At 43.1% G+C, this 20378-nt stretch overlaps 1 protein-coding gene across 1 annotated transcript in view; it reads right to left on the bottom strand.

Annotated features, from left to right (window-relative positions):
• Positions 1-3620: 3620 nt before the first annotated feature.
• Positions 3621-20378, bottom strand: part of LOC102297691 (cadherin-2) — a 102120-nt gene continuing 85362 nt past the window's right edge. Inside the window, exons 15-16 of the mRNA XM_042222074.1 lie at positions 13160-13321; positions 3621-7148 (exon numbers count right to left, since the gene is read on the bottom strand). Of these exons, the coding sequence (XP_042078008.1) occupies positions 6942-7148; positions 13160-13321 (369 nt within the window). The 3' untranslated portion in view covers positions 3621-6941. The remainder of the gene's footprint in view (positions 7149-13159; positions 13322-20378) is intronic.

The raw sequence follows: 20378 nt of genomic DNA, 5'->3' as shown, positions 1-20378 counted from the left end.
ACAGTGTCTGCAGTGACCTTAGAGAAAGGATGATGAACTCTGAGTAGAGCCCATCCTGATAAAGCCAGCTGAGAGGTTTCCAGGGTGCCTCCTGGATGAGGTGCCTGGAGGTACTGAAGTGATTATGTCTTCTGGCTAGCCTGGGAAGGCTTCAGTATTTGCCCTGAGAGTTAGAGGGAGCAGCCAGGGACAGGGAGGTCTGGGCATCTCTGCTCAGACTGCTGCCCTGTGACCTGGATGCTGATAAGCTGCAGGGTGGGTGGAAGGTTAAATTAAGTTGATTTTGGTGGAAAAACCCAAACTTGTGAAAGGTGAAAATTGCTATCCCTTTATGAAGACAAAGAGGTTGTTTCTTTAAAATTTGGTGGAAAACGAGAAAATGGTTTAAATATATTTTCGACAGTAAACACAGATATGCACGTAGATTTGGGGATATCTGGACTGTTTTAACACAAAGAGGATCAGCACAGGCGGTCTACAGTTTATTTAGGAAGCCCACAGTCCAATTAAAATGAATTGTCAAAACTGAAGCTATAGATGGAGATAATATTTCAAATGGTTTGCAACTTTAATCACTTTAGGCCAAATTTCTTTAGTTTCTTATCCTCCCCCAATATTTCCCTATATGCAAATATTAACAATACAGCTGTTAAGATTTGACTCAGTGTGTAAAGTGCCCTGTTGGTTACACCTGGTGACATCTTTCACGTGTCATGGTGTATTTTAGTCAAAGTTATATTACTGGTCTCTGAAAAGTGTCTGAAATTGAAACATCACAAATGAGGAAATCTGGAATGACAGTTGGGAGGGCAGAAGGATCCCTGTGCATATCAAAGAGGTTCATTCTGACTAGAAAAAACGAACCGCTGAGTTCTCCAACATCATTCACTCTGGTTATTAAATGTTAAAACAGCCAGTTTCGTTTTACTGTTCTACAGTTTCACGTAGTACGAACATGACTGTGAATGGCTTTAATTATGATTCTGACCAGAAATGCTGTGACACAGATTTCCAGTTAGATTACAGACGTGAGAGTAACTGATTAAACGTTTAAACAGCTCGCTGTGACTACGTGCAAACTGTGATTCATAATCTTTTTAAATTATTTAATTTTTGCTTTTCATAATTATCACACAGATTTGTTTTAATACCACAAAGCACAAAAACGGTCTTTGATCGTTGTTGTTATTTTGTATATGCCCAGCCGTTGAGCTTTATTTGATTTATTCCCTTTGAACTGAATTGTCTGTCTTTAAATTCTAATTGCACAAAACAACATTTGAGCTACTGAATAAATAAACTGTGATCCGTGTGTGTGGGGGGGTGGGGGGGTGGTAATGTGATAATTGTAACATATTACAATATGTATATGTGTATATATATATATATACACATATACATGCATACATCCCTCAAAATTAAAACAACTATTTCAATCACTTGCGTGTTAGCTCTCCAGGTCAGGACCACATTGTTGTTTTATGTATCTGAAAAAGCTGCGCGCACACACACACACACACACACACACACTCACACACACACACACACAGCAGGCCAAGTGTGTTTGTCTAATTGTGTGAGATCTCAAGAGACGGCCTGAGCCTTTCCCATTTTCTCTGCTCTTGTGCCTGTGAGCTTGTGGTTGGCTGCTGGGGAAAGATACTGCTGATGTGCCCTTGGGCCTGGTTAGCAAAGACACTCTGTGTGTTTCGCGTCGAATTGGAGATAAAAGGCCAAAGGAGGAAGAAGAGGATTTAAAGCTGTCACAGAGAAGCTGCTGAGGACTAGACTGTGGCAAACATGCTGAATGCCAATGTGGGGATGTATGTCACTCTGTCACATGACTGTGTTCAGCCATTCGTGCAGGCTGCAGTGAATCTATAGAAACAACATCGCTTTTGCCAACCCGCTGATCCTGTTAAGGTGAAGTGCTGCCTATTTATCATCCATTATGGCAGGTTAAACCATACGAGTGCATTACACTGGCAACACAGTGAAACCTGCTCGTGGTTTAAACAGTTTCATGTTCTGAGGCTCAGTACTCGGGGAATGTGGGACACACAGGAATTAGATGAGAGCAGGATGAGTCTCACTGACAGTGGAAAAATCTATTATTTCAAAAAATGTACAATAAAAATAATCTCTGTCATTTATTAATTAAAGTTAAAATGCTTTTATTTTCATGGCATTGTTTAACCCTTCCCCAAAAGCAACTGGAGTCAAATGAAACAGATTTCATTTGCTGTGCAACAGCAAACCTCACTCTGAGGCCAAACTGACCATTCAGCTGGTGGAGTTGTGTCAAGCTTCAAACTTGGATGAGGTCGAGGAGTCTCAAAACATATAGACATCAGTCCAGATGTCCAGCATTTTATTGAAATTTAAATGTATGTTAGCCTTTAACTTTTTGAACTCCTGCATCTCTGCAGTTTATATTCAAATGTAAGTACTTCAAACCCAATAAATAACCTTGAATGGTCAAAAGGGTAAGCAGCAAACTAACAAAGTGAAAAAAGTCACTAAATATGAAGTGAAATGTGAACCATGTCACGTTTTACAGAAAGCAGCCTCGGTGCTCTTTAACTAAAAAACCACAAGATCCTGTGATCTGCAAGCTTCAGCGTCATCTCCTTGTGCACCGCTGCATCGCTCTGGCATTGCTCGTACACTCCCTGGACGTCCTGCACACAACACTTGCTTGTGTTAATGTTTGTGAAAACAGCTGCAACGTCTGCTGTGTTTCATCTTTTTCATGCCTGAGAAAATATCTGTCTTTGTGAGACAACCCAGGTTAGTTATGTTTTGGAGTTGAATCCACAGGCGGCAGTATATCACCCTCTCTGCTGATTTCATGTTCAGGTTTTAGTGTTCTGGAAAAACCTCCTAACTTTTTAACAAAGTGCACGGCTCATTGGTTTTACATTGTGCAAGTATTTCTGCCACCAGTTACTTCTTGTCATGACGCACACTTATCATGGTTGTTCTAAATGCAACAGAGGACATTTTAGTGCGATGAATCATTTTAGCCTGTTGTGTGCTGGTTCCCTCTGAGAACACACGTGGACACGTCTGAGAGCAGTTTATTGTGCGGCTTTACTGGCAGAAGTTACAGGAATGTTGCATCTGTAGCCGCTTATTAAACACCAACATCAGTGCTTCCAACTTTGGGACCCAGGAATTTTGTTATGCTGTGCCGGTGCCAGCTTTTCAGCATCAGCGTCTGTGCCAGCTTGTAGGTGAAAAATTGGTAATAGCGTCCTTTTGGCCACAGCAGGTAAGCTCTGATAAACCTACTGCCCAACTAATCAACACTGTGGAGGGTTTAGCTGCTAGAAAATTGTTTTAGAACGATGGAAAATGAAGCCAGGGGGATAAAAACACCAATCCAAATGCTGCTTTGTGCCCACTGGATGTGGAAATATGCAACAGTTGGCTTATTTACACAAGTGACAAAACCTTTAATTAAAATGTCATTGATCTCTTTGACCTTTAAGGTTTGGATGAGCCGCCTCTTTCCAAAGGCAGAGTCCAGCCTTCTGAGCGTCTGCGTGCTGGTATGTGGGGGTTTGATGTTTAACTCACTGGAAAAAAAACATCCAAAAATTCTTGTTTTCCCATAATAAAAAGATAAAAACATGCAAAAACGTTTTAATTTGTAATCCAAATTACACATATACAAGGATTCAAGATATTAGCATGTCATTTTCAGAGACCACAGCCAAAAGAACAACAAGAGAAAAATACAATCTGTACATGTTTCAGTTTACAGTGAGTAGCCAGTTGAAGAGTACCAGAGAACACTAAGGCAAATCATCAGCAGACAGAAGAAAACATTGCCTTTTTAATCCACCACAGCAGAGTATCAAGAAGTATCTTTGCTACAAAACAAGGACTGATGACTTCCTTTATTAGCAATCAGCTGCATACGTTACATCGTGATAAAAGCAAAACAAAAAACAACAGAAGGTATCTATCTAAAGTCTAGCATTACTGTACATGTCTTCTCACCAGCTTTGGAAAATCAAACTTGCAAAAATATCCAGCTCCTCTGTGCAGCTCTGGGTCTGACCAACCTTTGTTTCAAACAACATCAAAGGAACGATGTTACTCGTACAGCTTCACCAAGATGGCACGTCGGTGCTGAGCGTGGTGCGCCCTGCACTCAATTTTACAGGTGCAGCAAACTGTTTACTTCAATTACCTGGTAATACTGGAAATCGGCTTCAAAAAGCATAAAACTGGACCTTTTATTAAAGTTTAGAAGTGAGACACTGATGTCCACGGCTACGCTTTTTTGGTTGTTCGTGTCGCTAACATGCAACTTCATCAAAGCCCTTTAAAAATGTTGAGTTTGGTGAATCCCTGGAGCAGCTTATGGTGGCTCAGCCTCACAGGCAAAAACTAGTCCTGATGAGTGAAATCAAAAAAGGGCCCGAGGACGTCGATCACCAATGACCACTGTCACAGGATGGAGCGTGTGCTGTCACACAAAGTCACTTTCATTGTCTAAAAAGCCTGAAAGCAACGTGGGTGAGTGACAGAGACACATTTAAATAAGCGGAGGGCGTCCTGTATGAAGTGTGCATGCTTCTGCAGTAAGAATTAAAAAGTATCCAGGTTAGGTTATTTGGTCATTAGTAAATTATTTGAATAAGAGACTGAGTGAGGCTGGTGACATGTCCAGGAGATCCCACCTCTACCCCTGTGACAGCTCCAGCTTTTCACTGATGGGCTGGGCTGCAAAGTAGCTTGCAGAAGCAAAGAGAATATGAGAAGGCTACAACAGCTTCAAGCACACATTTACCGATGAACCGAGCCATCAGCTGATGTAGGCTGGCACTGAGATCAGCTGAGCTGCCTGAACTTTGAAAAACAGATGCTGTAAAAGAGGCGCGTTCTTGCAGTGAACTGTGAAGTCCCATCAGCACCGAGTGTGGAGCAAAATCCATGCAGCTGATGCAAATTTGTGCCGTGTGGCGTGAACAGAAACTAATGTGTGTCTGAAAGTTTATGAACTTTGTAAAAAGGTGAAATTCGCTCACAGACAGCAGCAGGTTTACACTAGTGGGCAGGATTCACTCTGCTCTTAAACAGAGAGACGACAAACAGGAGAAGGCTGGAGGAAGCCGAGTGAAACCACAGGAGCTCCTGATAAGCTCTGATCATGTCCTCTTTCTTCTGTTGGTTCTTATGAAAAACAGAGTAATGGGAGGTGACACGTCACTGTTTCAGCTTCTGTGGGACACAAACGACCTGTTGACTTAGTTTTGGTCCTGAATGCTGAGCAGCTCCTAATGTGTTTGCTGTGTGTGTCTGTAGCTCTGCACAGACCTGCTAAAAGGGCAAAGGTTGGTTGGATAGTACATGAGACACACTACCACGTTGTTGTCGTCTTCATTACCACTAGGTTTCCTGTACCTTAAAATTTCCTTTTATACAACTATGCATATCCAGGCTGTCGAGGCTGAACATCAGTCAGCTGCTTTATATTCTGTCCACAACCTGTTCATCAAACATAAATGCTCACCTGTAAATAAAAGCTCCATCCAGAGTGCGTCTGCTCAGCCCAGACACAGCCCCACTGCTGCATCTCTGTCATATTCATTAAATATTTCATTACTCAATCCATTTCTTTTATGATGGGAATTTTAATTTTATCTGTCACTTCCTCCAACAGCGGCTCAGCAAACAAAAACGCTTGAAATGTTTATAGATTCCAGCTCCTTTGTTTGTGGCCTTGATGCTTTGTTGCCATTTTTCTTTCTTTTTCTTTTGCTTTCATCTGCACAAACACCCAAATGGAAATTATATTTTATCTTCTTGTTTTTCACTGCTTTGCTTCAGTGTTTTGTCATCCTGCAAACAAGCTAAACTGCATCCCATTCTGAATTCCCTTTTGTGAACGCACAGCAAGGACATAACCACAACAGTTTAACTGCACCACAAATAACATCGTGTGTTTGCACAAACCTCACAGATTCAGAAACAGTTGTTTAAACTCATTTTGGCCAACTAAATGTTCTCGAGCATGTAAGAGTGAAAGCCAGACGAGGCAACGTTCCTGTTCACTCAAAGACCAGGACGGATACTGAATGCGTGCGAAGAAGCTCTGAGAAAATGAAAACTTCTGAGCTTGTCCAGGTTTGTTGATGCAGACAGTCACATTAATACTAGAGCACTGTGAAAATGAGCAACCACTGCCACCAAGCAACACACGCAGCTGCAACTGCAACTACAATGTGTTGCATCAGATCCAAGTCTAGACGTTTGATGCTGTAGGCCGAGTGAAACCCAGAGCTGCACACTGAAGCCATGTTTTTGCTGGTAGGATCATCCAAGGCATCTCATAGTAGGCTTTGCCCTTTAGAGTATCCATCCAGTGTGTCTCTGTGGAAACGGTTTACACTTGCTCGCACACACACACACACACACACTCATTAACATGGCGCAGTGCTCCTCCAGTTGCTGCTGCAAAACACCAGGAAATTTAAAGCAACAAAAAGAATCAAGACTGAACACAATCAAAAGAATGTACAAAAGGCACATTTGACCCCAGTGCTGCTGTACTGTAAGATTCAAGTGTAAATGAGCGTCTGTAGCATGGCTGTCGAAGCTCTCGACCATCACAAAGACAACATCCTCTCTGAGAGCATTGTTCTGGCTGCGTGCGTTTGTTAGCACCGAGGCTAATGCTCAGATCATGTCAGCTAGCCTGAATGCTAGCCAGTGCCAGGCCTTGCTAGGCCAGGAGTCAGCATGGCCCCTAGTGCCATCAAACTGTCCTTAAGAGGCAGCGAGTCTCTTTACAAGCTGTCCCGCAGAAATACAGAAGTGCAGATCCAAACCCCGTGTTTACCCAATTTCATCTTTCTTTACCCCACCCGCCACCTGAGCTCCGAAGCAAGGGTGGGGGGCAGAGTGGCCGTTGTTAGTAGGGAATGCTAATCATCCCCTCCGCCGTACAGGTCGGCCAGCTTGCGGAAGCGCGGCCCCCAGTCGCCCAGGTAGTCGTAATCCTGGTCTCCGCAGCTCGAGGAGGAGTGCAGGGAGCTGAGGGAGCCGGCGGTGGAGCCGCTGCCTTCATAGTCAAACACCAGCAGGGAGTCGTAGGGAGGAGCGGTGGGGTCGTTGTCTGCTGCCTTCAGACCCTGCAAAACAAAGAGGGGGAGCAGGAAGGTGAGGGAACAATACTGGAAATAAGAGTGATAGCGATTCAAAGAGTTGGGTGTTCGTCTTGTAACCAGAAGGTTGCCGGTTCGAGCCCCGGCTCGGACAGTCTCGGTCCTTGTGTCCTTGGGCGAGACACTTCACCTGCCGCCTACTGGTGATGACCAGAGGGGCCGATGGCGCGATATGGCAGCCTCGCTTCTGTCAGTCTGGCTACACCTGTAGCTGCCTCCACCAGTGTGTGAATGTGAGAGTGAATGAATAGTGGAATTGTAAAGCGCTTTATAAAATGCAATCCATTATTATTATTATAATGCGAGCTTTCTCCAAGATGTTTCCTACACTGAGCCCTCGGTCATCGCCTGCTGGACGTGGAATGTCTAAAGCAGTCCCATGACACACTGTAGTCTATGAGGCCGACCTTTGTACTCGGTCAGAGTGCTTATTTCATACCTCATCCATGTTCTTCCCTAGCAACAGCTTAGTCCTAACCAAAAGGAGCATTTCCAGTCTGAAGTGGACCGTTTCATGCTGGGTGCTGATTCCACTCACACTGTCTGGGGTTCATGCCTGCAAATGACTTTAGGCCAGTCGTTCTCAAACTTGCCTGAGCCTGAGGATCGTAGCACCACCATGTGCTTCATCAGACCTTTTGGAGACCACCCAAAGTTTGGTCTTTTATCCCCCCTGTAGACAAGAACCTGCAGCACATCACGGGTTCTAATACTGACACTCTGTTGTGCGTTACTGTTAGTAAATGAGTGGGTCAGTAAAGGTTTCATTTCCTTTATCAGTGGTTGCTGCAGCAGGGAGTGATAACACCTCCCACACACAGACTGTTTTCTGTGGGTTAAGAACATCCTGACACAGGTTAATCTGGGAACTTCCACACTCATCACTTCTAAACCACTGAAGACTGTATGGAAAATCTCTGCTAAGTAAACTTTCAGCTGATCAGGAAGAGATACGTCTGTATTTGTACCAGAGGTTTTCCACCCGTAACAACTCCAGAGAATCTCAGTGACTGAGAAAAGCACAATTTATAGTAGAGCAGCTACAAGTCTGACAGTATTAAGTAGAGGATTATAGTAATCCTACATTTCTATAGTAACTGTACAGTAAGTGTGAGGGTATTATAGAAACCTATGTTCATGCTTGAACACAGGCGCTAAAAGTTATAAGACCAAGTTAAAACCGCAAAAAAGCCCAGCTGATGATCTCTGTGGATCCACCGAGGCCATCGTCAGGGAGCAAAGCTCGCTTTCCCAACCAACTGGGATTTGAAATGTCAGTGTTCACTCCCACCACTACTTCAGTCCCAGGAGAAGAAGAACGAGGGCGGCACTTTGGATCAGAGTAAGGTAGAGGAGGGTTGGAGGGCGAGGCAGGTCCTTGTATTCTGGATGAAGTGGGGACAAACTGTTCATGCAGCTGTGGTGGAGAGACTGTGGAGGAGCTTCTTCCCGCAGGCGATATCACACCACCACACAGTACTGACCCACACATATGGTTCCCACACACACTGGACATTCTGGACATTGTTTTCACTTCATCACTTTAATCACTTTAAGCATATTTACACTGCACAAGACACTAAATAATAAATAACACTGGTCACTATATTCTTCATTTCCAGTTAATACTGGTACAGCTGCTGTTATTGTGTATATAATATTTATATTTCTTCATACATCCTTATATAGTTCTATACTGTGTATTTTGTTGTACAGTTATTTTATTTTTTAACTTTAATTTATATATTTTATTTTATTCCTTCCTAGTTAAATTTACCCTTTTTAATTTTCATATTTATTTCCTATCTTATTCATAGCCTTTTTTTCTTTAGGTCACGAGCAGTTGTGTAAGCATTCCACTGCATATCGTACTGTGTGTGACTGTGTGTGACTGTGTGTGACTGTGTGTGACTGTGTGTGACAAATACAATTTGAATTTGGTGTGGGGACCATGGCTATGCAACTCCTCATAATTAGGGTTGGGGTTATGTGTGTGTGTGTGTGCGCGCGCTGTGTGTGTGTGTGTGTGTGATGGTTGAGATGTGCGTGTGTGTGCGTTGTGTGTGTGGTGTGTGTGTTGTGTGTGTGTGTGGTGCTTGTTGTTGTGTGTGTCAGTGTGGTGTGTGTGTGTGTGTGTGTGAATGGGTTGAGATGGACAGTATGGAGAAAAGAGGGATTATGGAGTGTAGGAGAGAGGAGGATTTGGGTCATGCTGGACAGATGCTGCCTCTGTCTCTACGAGGAGATTGAACAGATTACTCAGGGTGGCCTGAACTTAAAACCACCAAACCCCTCCTACATACAGGAAACATACGTGTTTCACAAACATGCACTATTTTTATGAACAAAAAAAGTCTGTTCAAATGTGTTGCAGCAGGAGTCCTTTTCTTCTGCATCTCGCTGTCACTCAGGACGCTTAAACTGAAAGAAGCAAATCTGATAAGCTGTGAAAATGTTTTGTGGGCCCCGCCTGTCATCTGACTGAAGACACTCCTGTCACTCTGAACTCAAAGGAAGGAGAGAATTAACGCGGAGAGGGAGGGGCGGGATCAGCTTGCATCAGCTTGTCATGTCTGTAGGATTAAGCTGTCTAGATCAGCTTGCCATGTCTGACAGCTCCTGATCATTATTCATAGCTGTGCTTGGCAGATGTCTTTATGCAGCCCAACCACAGACACACACACACACACACACACATGCAGATAATATGGATGCAACTACTGCAGAGACAGCAACATGCATCAGCTGCATCAGTACAGATAACTTTGTGCTTGAGATTATGATGTCAGCTCTGTTGAAGAAAAAGTCTCTCTGAGATGCTTCGATGGGTTAAGGCGACTCTGTTATTTCTCTAAGCGAGTGTGCTTCTGTGAGGAAGCGTTACACGTGTGGCAAACACACAGTGACGTCACAGTGGGTCATTACTCATTCACAGTCGAGTCAGTGCTGCACAGTTTGTACATGAACTCTAACGAGAACCTTGTATTCACATGAACTGAATGCAATGATTGGTACATGTGAGCCTGTGCTGTGTGTGTGCACATCTGATTGTTCTAGAAGCTCTTCATTATTAATTGTTTAAACTTAAATTACAAGTTTGGGTTGTGATGAGTCGAGGCCAGCAGTAGTTACACTACGGACGGTTTAATGTCTGACAATATTTTCACGGACCGGCCTTTAAGGTGTGGTGGATAAATACAACAAAATGAAACGATACAGACAAAGACAAAAACTGTGGTCTTTTGTAACAATAAACGTGAATTCACTGTGTAATTGTGTAACTTTATTAGCAGCGTCCTCCTGAAACGCGCCAACAACACTGAGAGTAACATCCTCCTCTCTGCCCCTCAATGCTCTCTGGTCACTATGGCAAATAGTTCTTTCAAAATAAGACACAACTACAACACGGGAAACAACCCAGGGAAACAGAGTTAACGATAAAAACCCCTGAAAACCATGAACGTCACATCCGAGCCTCAGCTCTCGTGGCCCGGTACCAAACGACTCACGGACCGGTCCACGGCCCGGGGGTTGGGGACCGCTGCTATAGAGCATCAGAATCCCAAACAGTGAAGCAAACCGCTCTTCAAACAGATCAAATATGAACCTGATGATAATAAATGGCCTGTATTTGTCTTTACTCAGTCCCTGTGGACCCCAAAGCGCTGTGCACTACCACACAGTCACACACTGGTGATGGCAGCTACACTGCAGCCACAGCTGCCCCGGGGCGCACTCACAGAGGCGGTGATTATAAGAAGTTTCATTTGACATAAGAAAGGCCGCTGCATCCTCATGCAACACTGTGACCATTAATATAAATATGATGAGTTCTTCTACAGCACTGTGCAAAAATCTTGAGCCCCCATCGTTTTCCAGATTTTGCTAGAAACATGAGAAATAGGTGCAGTAATTTACTGAAACATGTATGGACAGTACTTAGGGCAACAATTTGTAACAAGCTTGACAGTCAATATCTGGTACGACCACTTTGATCCTTCAGCACAGCCTGGACTTTTCTGATAATTAGATTAACCGGTCTTCAGGAATAATTCTGCTTCTCTAAGGATCGATTTTGGATGTTGGCTGCAGTTTTTTCCACTTTGTGCCGAGATGACCCCACGCTGCTTCGATAATGCTGAAGTCCGGGCTCTGGCGAGGCTAATCCGTGCCTGAAAGTGTTTCATTGTTCTTTCATCCAGGTTTGTTTCTGTTGGTCGTGTGTTTGGGATGAATGACATGCTGAATAACAAGGCTGTTCCAAATTAGACGCCTTCCAGGTGTTGTTACCTGCTGGATCACAATCTGACTGGACTTTTCTGCATTCATGATCATTTTTAACAAGAATGCCAACATCACTGCTAAAATGCAGCTCCTGACCGTAACAGCTGCACTTTTACAAACACTGTACCCTTTCCGAACTCCTCCATGCAGGTTGTTGATAACTTGATATATGAGACCTGTTTTCAGCCAAGTTCTTGTATAATTTGGCTAGTCTCATCCTTTTCTCCTCTCTCCTGGAGATCCAGCTTTACACTGAGACCATTTCTGCTGAGGCTGTGCAAACAGTAAATGGATAAACTGAAGCACCAGATGTATCTCTTCCACTGCATGTCAACTTTTTTGTGTATTTTTTCCTGTTTCCTAAAGACAATGCTTTCACTCTTTATCTGCTGTAGACATGCCACTTCTCTTGTCCTGACAAAATATGACAAGCAAAGCTTTTCAGGAATCACCTCGTTGGTTCAAAAACACTTTTTCTGTTATCTTTACCATTTTTTTAGATTCAACTAAAGAAATGGGCGAAAAATATTTGTTCTTGCAACAGGCTTCGAGTAATAAAGTGCATAAAGATGCAATTTAATATCAGTTCTTTACTAAACCCTGTTAAATGTTATATAAACACTGGTTTATCTCTTGAATTAGGTGCATCTTTAATACCTGATTCATACGTCAGTGTTAAGCAAAAAAAAGAAGAAGAAAATCCTGTGAATGTCCAAAGAAACAGCGTCCTACAAAAAGCCAAGAAAGTCTAACTCACTGGAAGCAAAATATAAAGAAATGAGAAATAGCTGAAAACATTTGCCCAGTAAAACAATCAAAGTTGGATTTCCCTAAACCCTCAATCAGCCCTTTAAGGACCCTCAGCTGGTCTGTGGGATTAACCAAACGTTGTGGATTTACCTCCAGTTTGGTAGCCAGGCTGTGACCACATGTCAAGCCAGCAAATCCGAACCATTAGCAGAGCTAATTAAGAATTAGCCATCACATCTCTGTGTTTTTCTAAATGTCACCTGCTCCACGAAGTGCTTCCTTCTCTCTCTTCGTGACGCTCACAACTATCATTTCCAACAGTTTGATCAAAGATGCTTAAAAAGTGTGAATCTGACATTTATTTGAGGGAAATGTTGTAAACAGCAGAGCCTAGAATGAAATACAATCTAAATGTGAATCATTTTAGTGATGATTAATGTGAGCTTGCCTTTTTAAATATGCTCAGCTTTCAGTTTTAAATAGCCGCAGTCAGAACTGTTGAAACGGGCCCGTTCTCACACTGGCAGCTCAGAATACCTCCACAGAGCTTTAAACAAACTGTTTGAACTTGAATATTTTAAATCCTTTAAGGTGATGAGGTAAACTGCACACATCCTGGACGCTCTTTGATGCTCGACACCAAAGGAGGAAAAAAGATGAGGGAAGCAAAAGTAACTAATGTTGGCAAATCCAGCTTTTTATGGACACAGTGTTCACTTAGTGCTGTCAGACAGACACTCTGTATTTCACTGAAGCTGCGATTCATCACTTCCTGTGTGCTTAGAAGTGCATGTGTACAACACTGGAATTTAATCTGGGAACAGTCTGAAGTGTGTGCGGCTGGAAGTCGACCGAAGCACACGCACAGGTTCGGACTGACATTTTACACAAAGATGTTGTCATCCAGGTCTGTATCCTCTCAAAGATGCTGCTTATTGCCGTACCTCGTGGATAAAGTCGCCTATGTCTCCTGGGTGGGGGGCTGCGGAGCGGAGCGGGTACTGGTGGTCATGGTGGAGGGGCCTCTCATCCAGACGTCTGATCCCCACTTTGACGCACTCTGGCTCCAGGGCATCAGGCTGCTGCAGCTGGCTAAGGTCATAGTCCTGCACACCCACACAAACACACAAATGTTGGCATTACAGTGAGTCACACAGCCCTGCATCACAATCCTGCCTCAAAGGGCTCTACAACCTGTGCAGCACTCAGAGTTCTCAGGACAGTCCATTGATGATTAATGCAGCATCCCATTGCTTCATAAGGATAAATAGTATGTGTTATATTATGTATTAAACTGCTGTTTCCTGTTGCTGTTGTGTGTAAAGTTTACATAAATGTCAGAGTAATGTTGGACTTTACAGCACATACCTCAGACCAGAAGCATCGGCAGGTTAAAGCAGCTCAAACAGACCCAGTGTGAAAAGTGCCTGAAGCAGGTTATCAGCTGCCGTTGGCACTGAGACCAGCCAGTTTCTGTACATCTGAAACTATTTATGCTCAATTATACCAAGTTGCTATAACCGTTCAGCTGCTCACTTTGTGTTTTATCTACTCTCCTGTTAAAATAGCAGAGCTGTAAGCCCAGCAGTGAAGTGGGTGGCTGTGCTATTGATTTGCTGTGTGGCAGCACAGACAGAGGTGCGCAGGGATGCTCTGCTCTGAACAGAGAAAAACATCTTTAGATTTCTACTTTGCTGTTGCTTATTCAGAGTGAAAAATGAGTATTGACCACAATTAACTGTCAACAACTGCAGTATTTAAGGTGAGATAATGTAGCCATATTACTCATGTCTGCCTCCAGTAATGGGATTACACTGCTGTTTTATCCAGGAGCAACATCTCAGGGTATCATTTTGTGTTGTTGTGAATTAAGAGCACTCTCTTATATACTCTACTGTTATGTGAGGCTGTAGAGTCGTTACATGAAAGTCACTCTCTACACTCTGCACAATGCTGCAACAGCTGTGGCCCACTAACCTGCTGCATGCAGCCAAATCTACCTGAATGTAGTGAAGACTCAGAAACGCTGCATTTCATGTACGGCTTAAAATGTCTCGTTACTATGCACGGAGACACGGCGACCTCCAGAGTGTCCTGAAATATGAATTCAACTTCAAACACTTCCACCTTAAAAGAGACAGAATATTTAAGCTGCCATAAATTCACACTTCAAGCTAAACGAGAAAAAATTAGTTCCTGGCCAACAATCCTCGCCATCATTGAATAATAATATATTCTCACTAATCGTAGCCTAATGCCAGGTACTCTGCAAGCCTGTGGCAGTGGAAATACCAAAAGGATTCTAAAATTCATAACGAACTTGACAGATTCATGAAAGCAGCAGTCTCACACTCAGCTAATGGACTTATCTGTTTTAGCTGTATTTAACAGTTTCAGTGAATTTCACCCAGTCAAATGAGCACAGTTGGCTCTCGTGATGCAATGTCTACCATTTCTCCCACATCATCCTCGGGGAAAAATGAGAACGACCCTAAAGCAAACTAATTAGCATCCACTTAGAGAGTCGCAGCTCGTCTTTCACCTTCTCTCCTACAGCGTGGACACAATCAGAGGAGCGTCACAGCCTGATCTGCTCATGGTGAATGGTTGTGTCTGAGTCACCGCAGAAACCTCCCAGAAAACAATTCATGCTTTCTGGTTTCCAGGGAAAATCGACTAAAGGCTGTGGACTGACCTTGGGCTTTATTCACAATAACGACCAATCAGAAGAACACTGTGACTGAGAGCCCAGCGTTAACCTGCCAGGCAGCAACAAAACGATCTTTGCTTCTTTTCTTTCTATACTTGCCATGACCTGATTGAATGAATGTTTCATTTGAGGACTGTTTTTACAACTATGCCAGCACATTTCTGTTGAAAAGATGTAGAATTCTTTCTACACGACACGAATGACTTACAAATTGGAGACGTGACAGCTTTGTCCCTGTTCTGACGTTTAGAGGTTTAATAATAAGTGTCAGCATTTCTAAATTCAAGGACGGTTCAACTGAACGCAAAACTCATTAACCTCCGAGCATCTGCCAGGCTGACGCTGTCAAGTCCAAACCAAAGCACGACACTCGAGGACTAACTAGTAGGAAAAACAATAAAAATGTCAACTCAGTTCAATTAAAATGTATCACAAAATTGCAACAACAGTCGCCTGAAGGCGCTGAATATTATTAGGTATTGTCCCAAATCCTGGACCAACAAACCTGTGAGGAGAAACCCCCACACAGCGCATTATGGCTGTAATCAACCCGCGTAGCAACGCTGCTACTTTGTGTCTTTACAGACTGGTCGCAGCAGATGGCCCCGCCCCTCCCTGAGCCTGGCTCTGCTGGAGGTTTCTTCCTGTTAAAGGGGAGTTTTTCCTTCCCGCTGTCACCAAAGTGCTGCTCATAGGGGGTCACATGACTGTTGGGTTTTTCTCTGGATGTATTACTGTAGGGTCGACCTTACAAAGCACCTTTAGGCGATTGTTGTTGTGATTTGGCGCTGTGTAAATAAAACTGAATTGATGGACCATTTTTTATAAACTGAGTGGAGTTGTTGTCCCAGGTTTAGTCATTTGTTATGAGTGACTATATGTTTGTCTATATATCTGTTTGCATCATTACGGAACCACAATTAAAGAACAAACACAGTTTGAGATTTTCAAGTTAAGCTGAATTTTTGAGACACCTCAGAAACACAAATGTTGGACTTGAGCCTGGTTTTTGCGCACTGCTGCTAACATCCAGTCGTAACAGGTTAAAACTTCCACAAATGTTAATAATTCCTTCATGACTCTTTTATGGTGCAGTATTGTGGTTCTTTCATGCTCTGGTCTTTTGTTCTAATGATGTTTTCTTGCACAAAAACAAACGCTCAGTGTTATTCTGAGTCATTGTTCTTCCCAAACACTAAATCTCAGGCTTCTCGCACTTTCCAAATCCCACATTCACCTGTGATTGTGACGGACATTTATCCACACAGATCGCTGTTATCAGATTATGTCGAGAGAGTGTGAGCACCTGTGTATTTCACTTTGTTTCATGTCAACGCCTTTACGTAGCGTTTAAAGATAGCGTATTATTAGTTTAGTCAAAGAACACGGTGATCTGCAGTAATTTACAGTTGCTGGTTTGGCTCTGTCTTTGCTGCATAGATGGACCGCAGCATAGGACAGTGATGAGGCCAGATGTTGGAGCTGGGAGGAAGCGGTTTGCAAAGCAGCTTGCAGTTATAGGCAGTTATAGATGACACTGTACGATCTGTCAGTTGAATGTGTAAAAGGTTATCATCAGCTGATGCTGAACTGGCACTAAGATAAGATCATCTGCTGGAGGCTGAACAACCTTGTAGCCTGTATGAACTCATGCGAAGCTCAGTTTTTGGCTAATGGTGCATAAGCAGAAGCCGGCTGAAGGTCTAATGGCCTGCATTTGTTTGCTTTACTCAGTCCCTAAGGACCCCAAAGCGCTTCACACTACATCCAGTCATCCACCCATTCACACACTGGTGATGGCAGCTACATTGTAGCCACAGCCGCCCTGGGGCGCACTGACAGAGGCGAGGCTGCCGGACACTGGCGCCACCGGGCCCTCTGACCACCACCAGTAGGCAAACATGGTTAGTATCTTGCCCAAGGATATTTGCAGCCTGGGATCGAACCACTGACCTTTTGATTAGTGGCTGACCTGCTCTGCACCTGAGCTACAGCAGGTGGCAGACTGTGTGTATATGTACAGTATGTCTCTGTGTTTCTTGGTGTTGGCATGCTTAAGCACACAAGTGTGTTCCCGAGAACTCAGTCTGCTTTTTATCTGAAGCTTAAATCCAGACAAATAAAGAGCTGAGCTGCCTGTAGAAAAGAAATGAAAATCCTTATCAAACAGTGCAGATCCCCGACACCATCCAAGGCCTGTGCAGTGTGCTACTGTGGCAATGATAAAGGAAGAGGCAAACCTTGATTTTCTTTTATTAACTTTGTGTCCATTGTTTAGCCTGGAGAGAGATTACACCAGCGCTTCTGTTTATTGAACCGCAGGGAATAAAGTACGAACTGAACCAAAGTCAACCAACACGCCACTCAGCTTTCATTTTCTCTGTTTTATTCAAGGCTCTGTTGAGTGTGTTCCCCTTAATAATGTACTTTGTTATGATGTTTGGAAAAACTTCATCACTTACAATATTGATAGGATTCGTCAAGCTTATCAAGGCCCAGTTTTCAAATTCAGAGAAATATTTAAAATGAATATCTTTTGATGGAAATGTCCATTTTTATTTTAGAGGAGCTGGAACAAAGCCTCGGGGCTTTCATGACCCTTTGTGTTCAAACTGGGTTATAAGTTGCTGAGTTAGACTCAAATGTAATAACTGAGGAGGAAACGCCTTTTCCAAAGTTCTGTCTAAATGTGAGCACAGCTACAGCAGAAGGAGGAAGAAGACGAATGAGTCAGAAACAATATTAAGTCCAAACTAATGTGAGCTCAATGAACATAACAACAATAACACAGATGTTGACCCTAATACACTTCAGTACTAAGCCAGGGGCCGACGCTTTCATCCCTTAGAATTTATTTGCCCTCAGTCAGCCACGGTATTTAATCGAAGTGCATTTTATTTGTGTTCGCTCTAAATTGGAAGATTATTGTGATCGTGAAATATTAAAATAAAATTATATGTAATTTTGGTCACTCATAATAAGCATCACACTCCACATCAGCAGGCCACTCCTGCTCACAATCACAAATGGAGTGAGGAGAAGGAGTGGAGAAAGACCGGAATAACTCTTGGAGTCGTGTCGATCGTTGCATCCACACATGTATGTGAGCAGCTGTTCTCCACCATGTTAAAAACAAACGCCGCTCACAGACGAGCTCGCGGTCCTGCTAAAGATGGTTCAGGAGCAGACGGCCCATTAACCAGGTAAAATAAATATTTCTGCAGATATCTTGTAAATATTTTTTCTTCGTTGTTTAGTGACACAGCGCTTTTTTCTAATTTATTTTTTAAATTCAGGTCAAGGCTCGGCGACACGCTCTGAGAGCCCAACGCCGATGCAAGGATGAGGCTCACAGTTTTTGTTACGTGCATCATTGAAGTTCAGCTTTTTAATTCATTTGACAGAGACCTTCAACTCAGAGTGTTTCTTTTTGTTATTATTTTTTAAGAGTCCAAAATGTTCAAAATGTGTTCATCACATAAATAGAATTGAGTTTCTCTGTAGACCTTCATGGATTTCATAAGCAACACACTACAGTTTCTTATACAAAGCATAAGGTAAAAACCATCTATGTACATCAGTGTTATCTTCATTTTAGATGTCAGAAAGTATGTGCAGTGTTTTGGGTCCAAATGTGTCTGTGGGTGTTAAAGGCGGCTGTTCTAAACACTTCTTCACGTTCATGTTGTGCTTGTAGCAGCGTGTGACTCCTCTCAAACGGTTCTGGTGCCAGTTTGTCATCGTGCTCACCAGCATCACTCATAATAATGAGACTGTCCCATATTTGGGATCTGACTTATTCCAGAGAATTCTGCTGTGAGACTAAAGAACAGACGTGATGATGAGAACCATCATCAGGTAAAACGAGAGCTCTGCAGTCCCGCTGTTTGAATCACAGCAGCATGCTAGCATGCTCAAACCATTGAGTCAAAGTACAGCGAGTACAATCATCTTTACCGTCTTACTATTAAATGTCATCTTTACAAATACGGATATACAGAGCGCACAACCAAACACAAACTTCCTTCTAAATTCAGGAATTTCATGTGAAGAAAGTGGTGACCTCGCGGTACTTAAAGAAATCAGGAACCAGCATCACTGCGACACACCACGCTACACGCTTACAGCCTTAGTGCTGCTGTTGGGCTGACGGCTATCGGGGGCTATCGGGGGCTAAACACTTTAAGGCTGTGACAGCTGGTGATGACAGCGGCCTTCACTTTTTGATGAAGGGGCAAATTTCTTGATTGTGCTCTGTTCAGCGGGGCGCAGCTGTGAAACCAAACTCTCAGGCTTAGTAAAAGTTTGATGTATGAATCGCTGAATTGGTTGCACCCTAAATCCAAAAGGCAATTTCACTCATTTTACTTCATTTTGAATTTTCTTTCCTCTTTGAAATAGTTTTTTGTCCCATATTCATCTTTATACCCTCTCACACACAAACAGCCTGATATGGTCCTTCCAGAATGAATCGCCGTGTGACCAGCATCATCTTCCCTCCCTTTCTGCTGTTTCAGGTCATCTTACAAAGGACACATTTATTTATCTTTTTGTTGAATCTGCTGTTGTATTTGTGTACTTGTAGTGTCATGTTGTAACATGTTTCTATTTGTGTTTTAGGTCACCTTCAAAATAAGATGCTTTTTTCAGGAGGCTACCTCGTCAGTGATGAAGCCTCGCGATGTTAGCTTACTTTATGACTCTGCTGATTAGACTGGTGTAATATTTCTAAGCCAAATTCTACATTTATTATTAGAGAAGCATAAATATGATCACAAAAATGAAAAAACAAGCCATTGTTAGTCTTCCACAGGCTAATAATCGACTGACTCTGCTGTTTATTTCTGATACTTGAAGGAAACTAAAGCATAGCATCGATATTACTTCGAGCTACGCTTTCTGCGAGTACCAGTGCTTCTGTATTACCGCTGACATCGTCTTGCTTCCATTTTGACTGACTGCAGTTAGTTTGAAGACGCCCAGCAGGCAGGAGGAGAGGCGCTAAACAAAAGGACTTACAGATGAGAAAATGGTGCAGCCTGAGAACCACAGCCTGCGCTCTCCTGCATGCTTTTTCACATTTTTAAACACACTTCCTACATCGTTCACAGTTTAACGTTTGTTGTTTCGCAGAGAGCCACTTCTATAGAAAGTAAAACAGGCCTGAGTGTGGTCGGCTGGGTAAACGGGGGTTAAACATTTCCGCAGTAGAAGTGCGGAGCGGCTTATGTGCTTGGCACCAGCAGAAAAGTTGTGTGGAGACACAGGAAATTGTTCTCCAACAGAAAGCAATTAATCCTGTTTCGAGGTCCTCTTTGTAGTACACTTAATCTTAGCTGGAGGACAGATGATTGAAAACTGCAGAGAGGCAGAGTGTGTGTGTGTGTTTTATGTCTTCTATCTGAAGACGTGTGTGTGTGTGTGTGTGTGTGTGTGTGTGTGTGTGTGTGTGT

This window comes from Haplochromis burtoni, unplaced genomic scaffold (assembly GCF_018398535.1).
Source record: "Haplochromis burtoni strain Fernald_Lab_line unplaced genomic scaffold, NCSU_Asbu1 Contig_5, whole genome shotgun sequence".
Taxonomy (NCBI): Eukaryota; Metazoa; Chordata; class Actinopteri; order Cichliformes; family Cichlidae; genus Haplochromis; species Haplochromis burtoni.
Note: the sequence above shows the minus strand (reverse complement) of the source record. Positions and strands in the feature narration are given on the sequence as shown.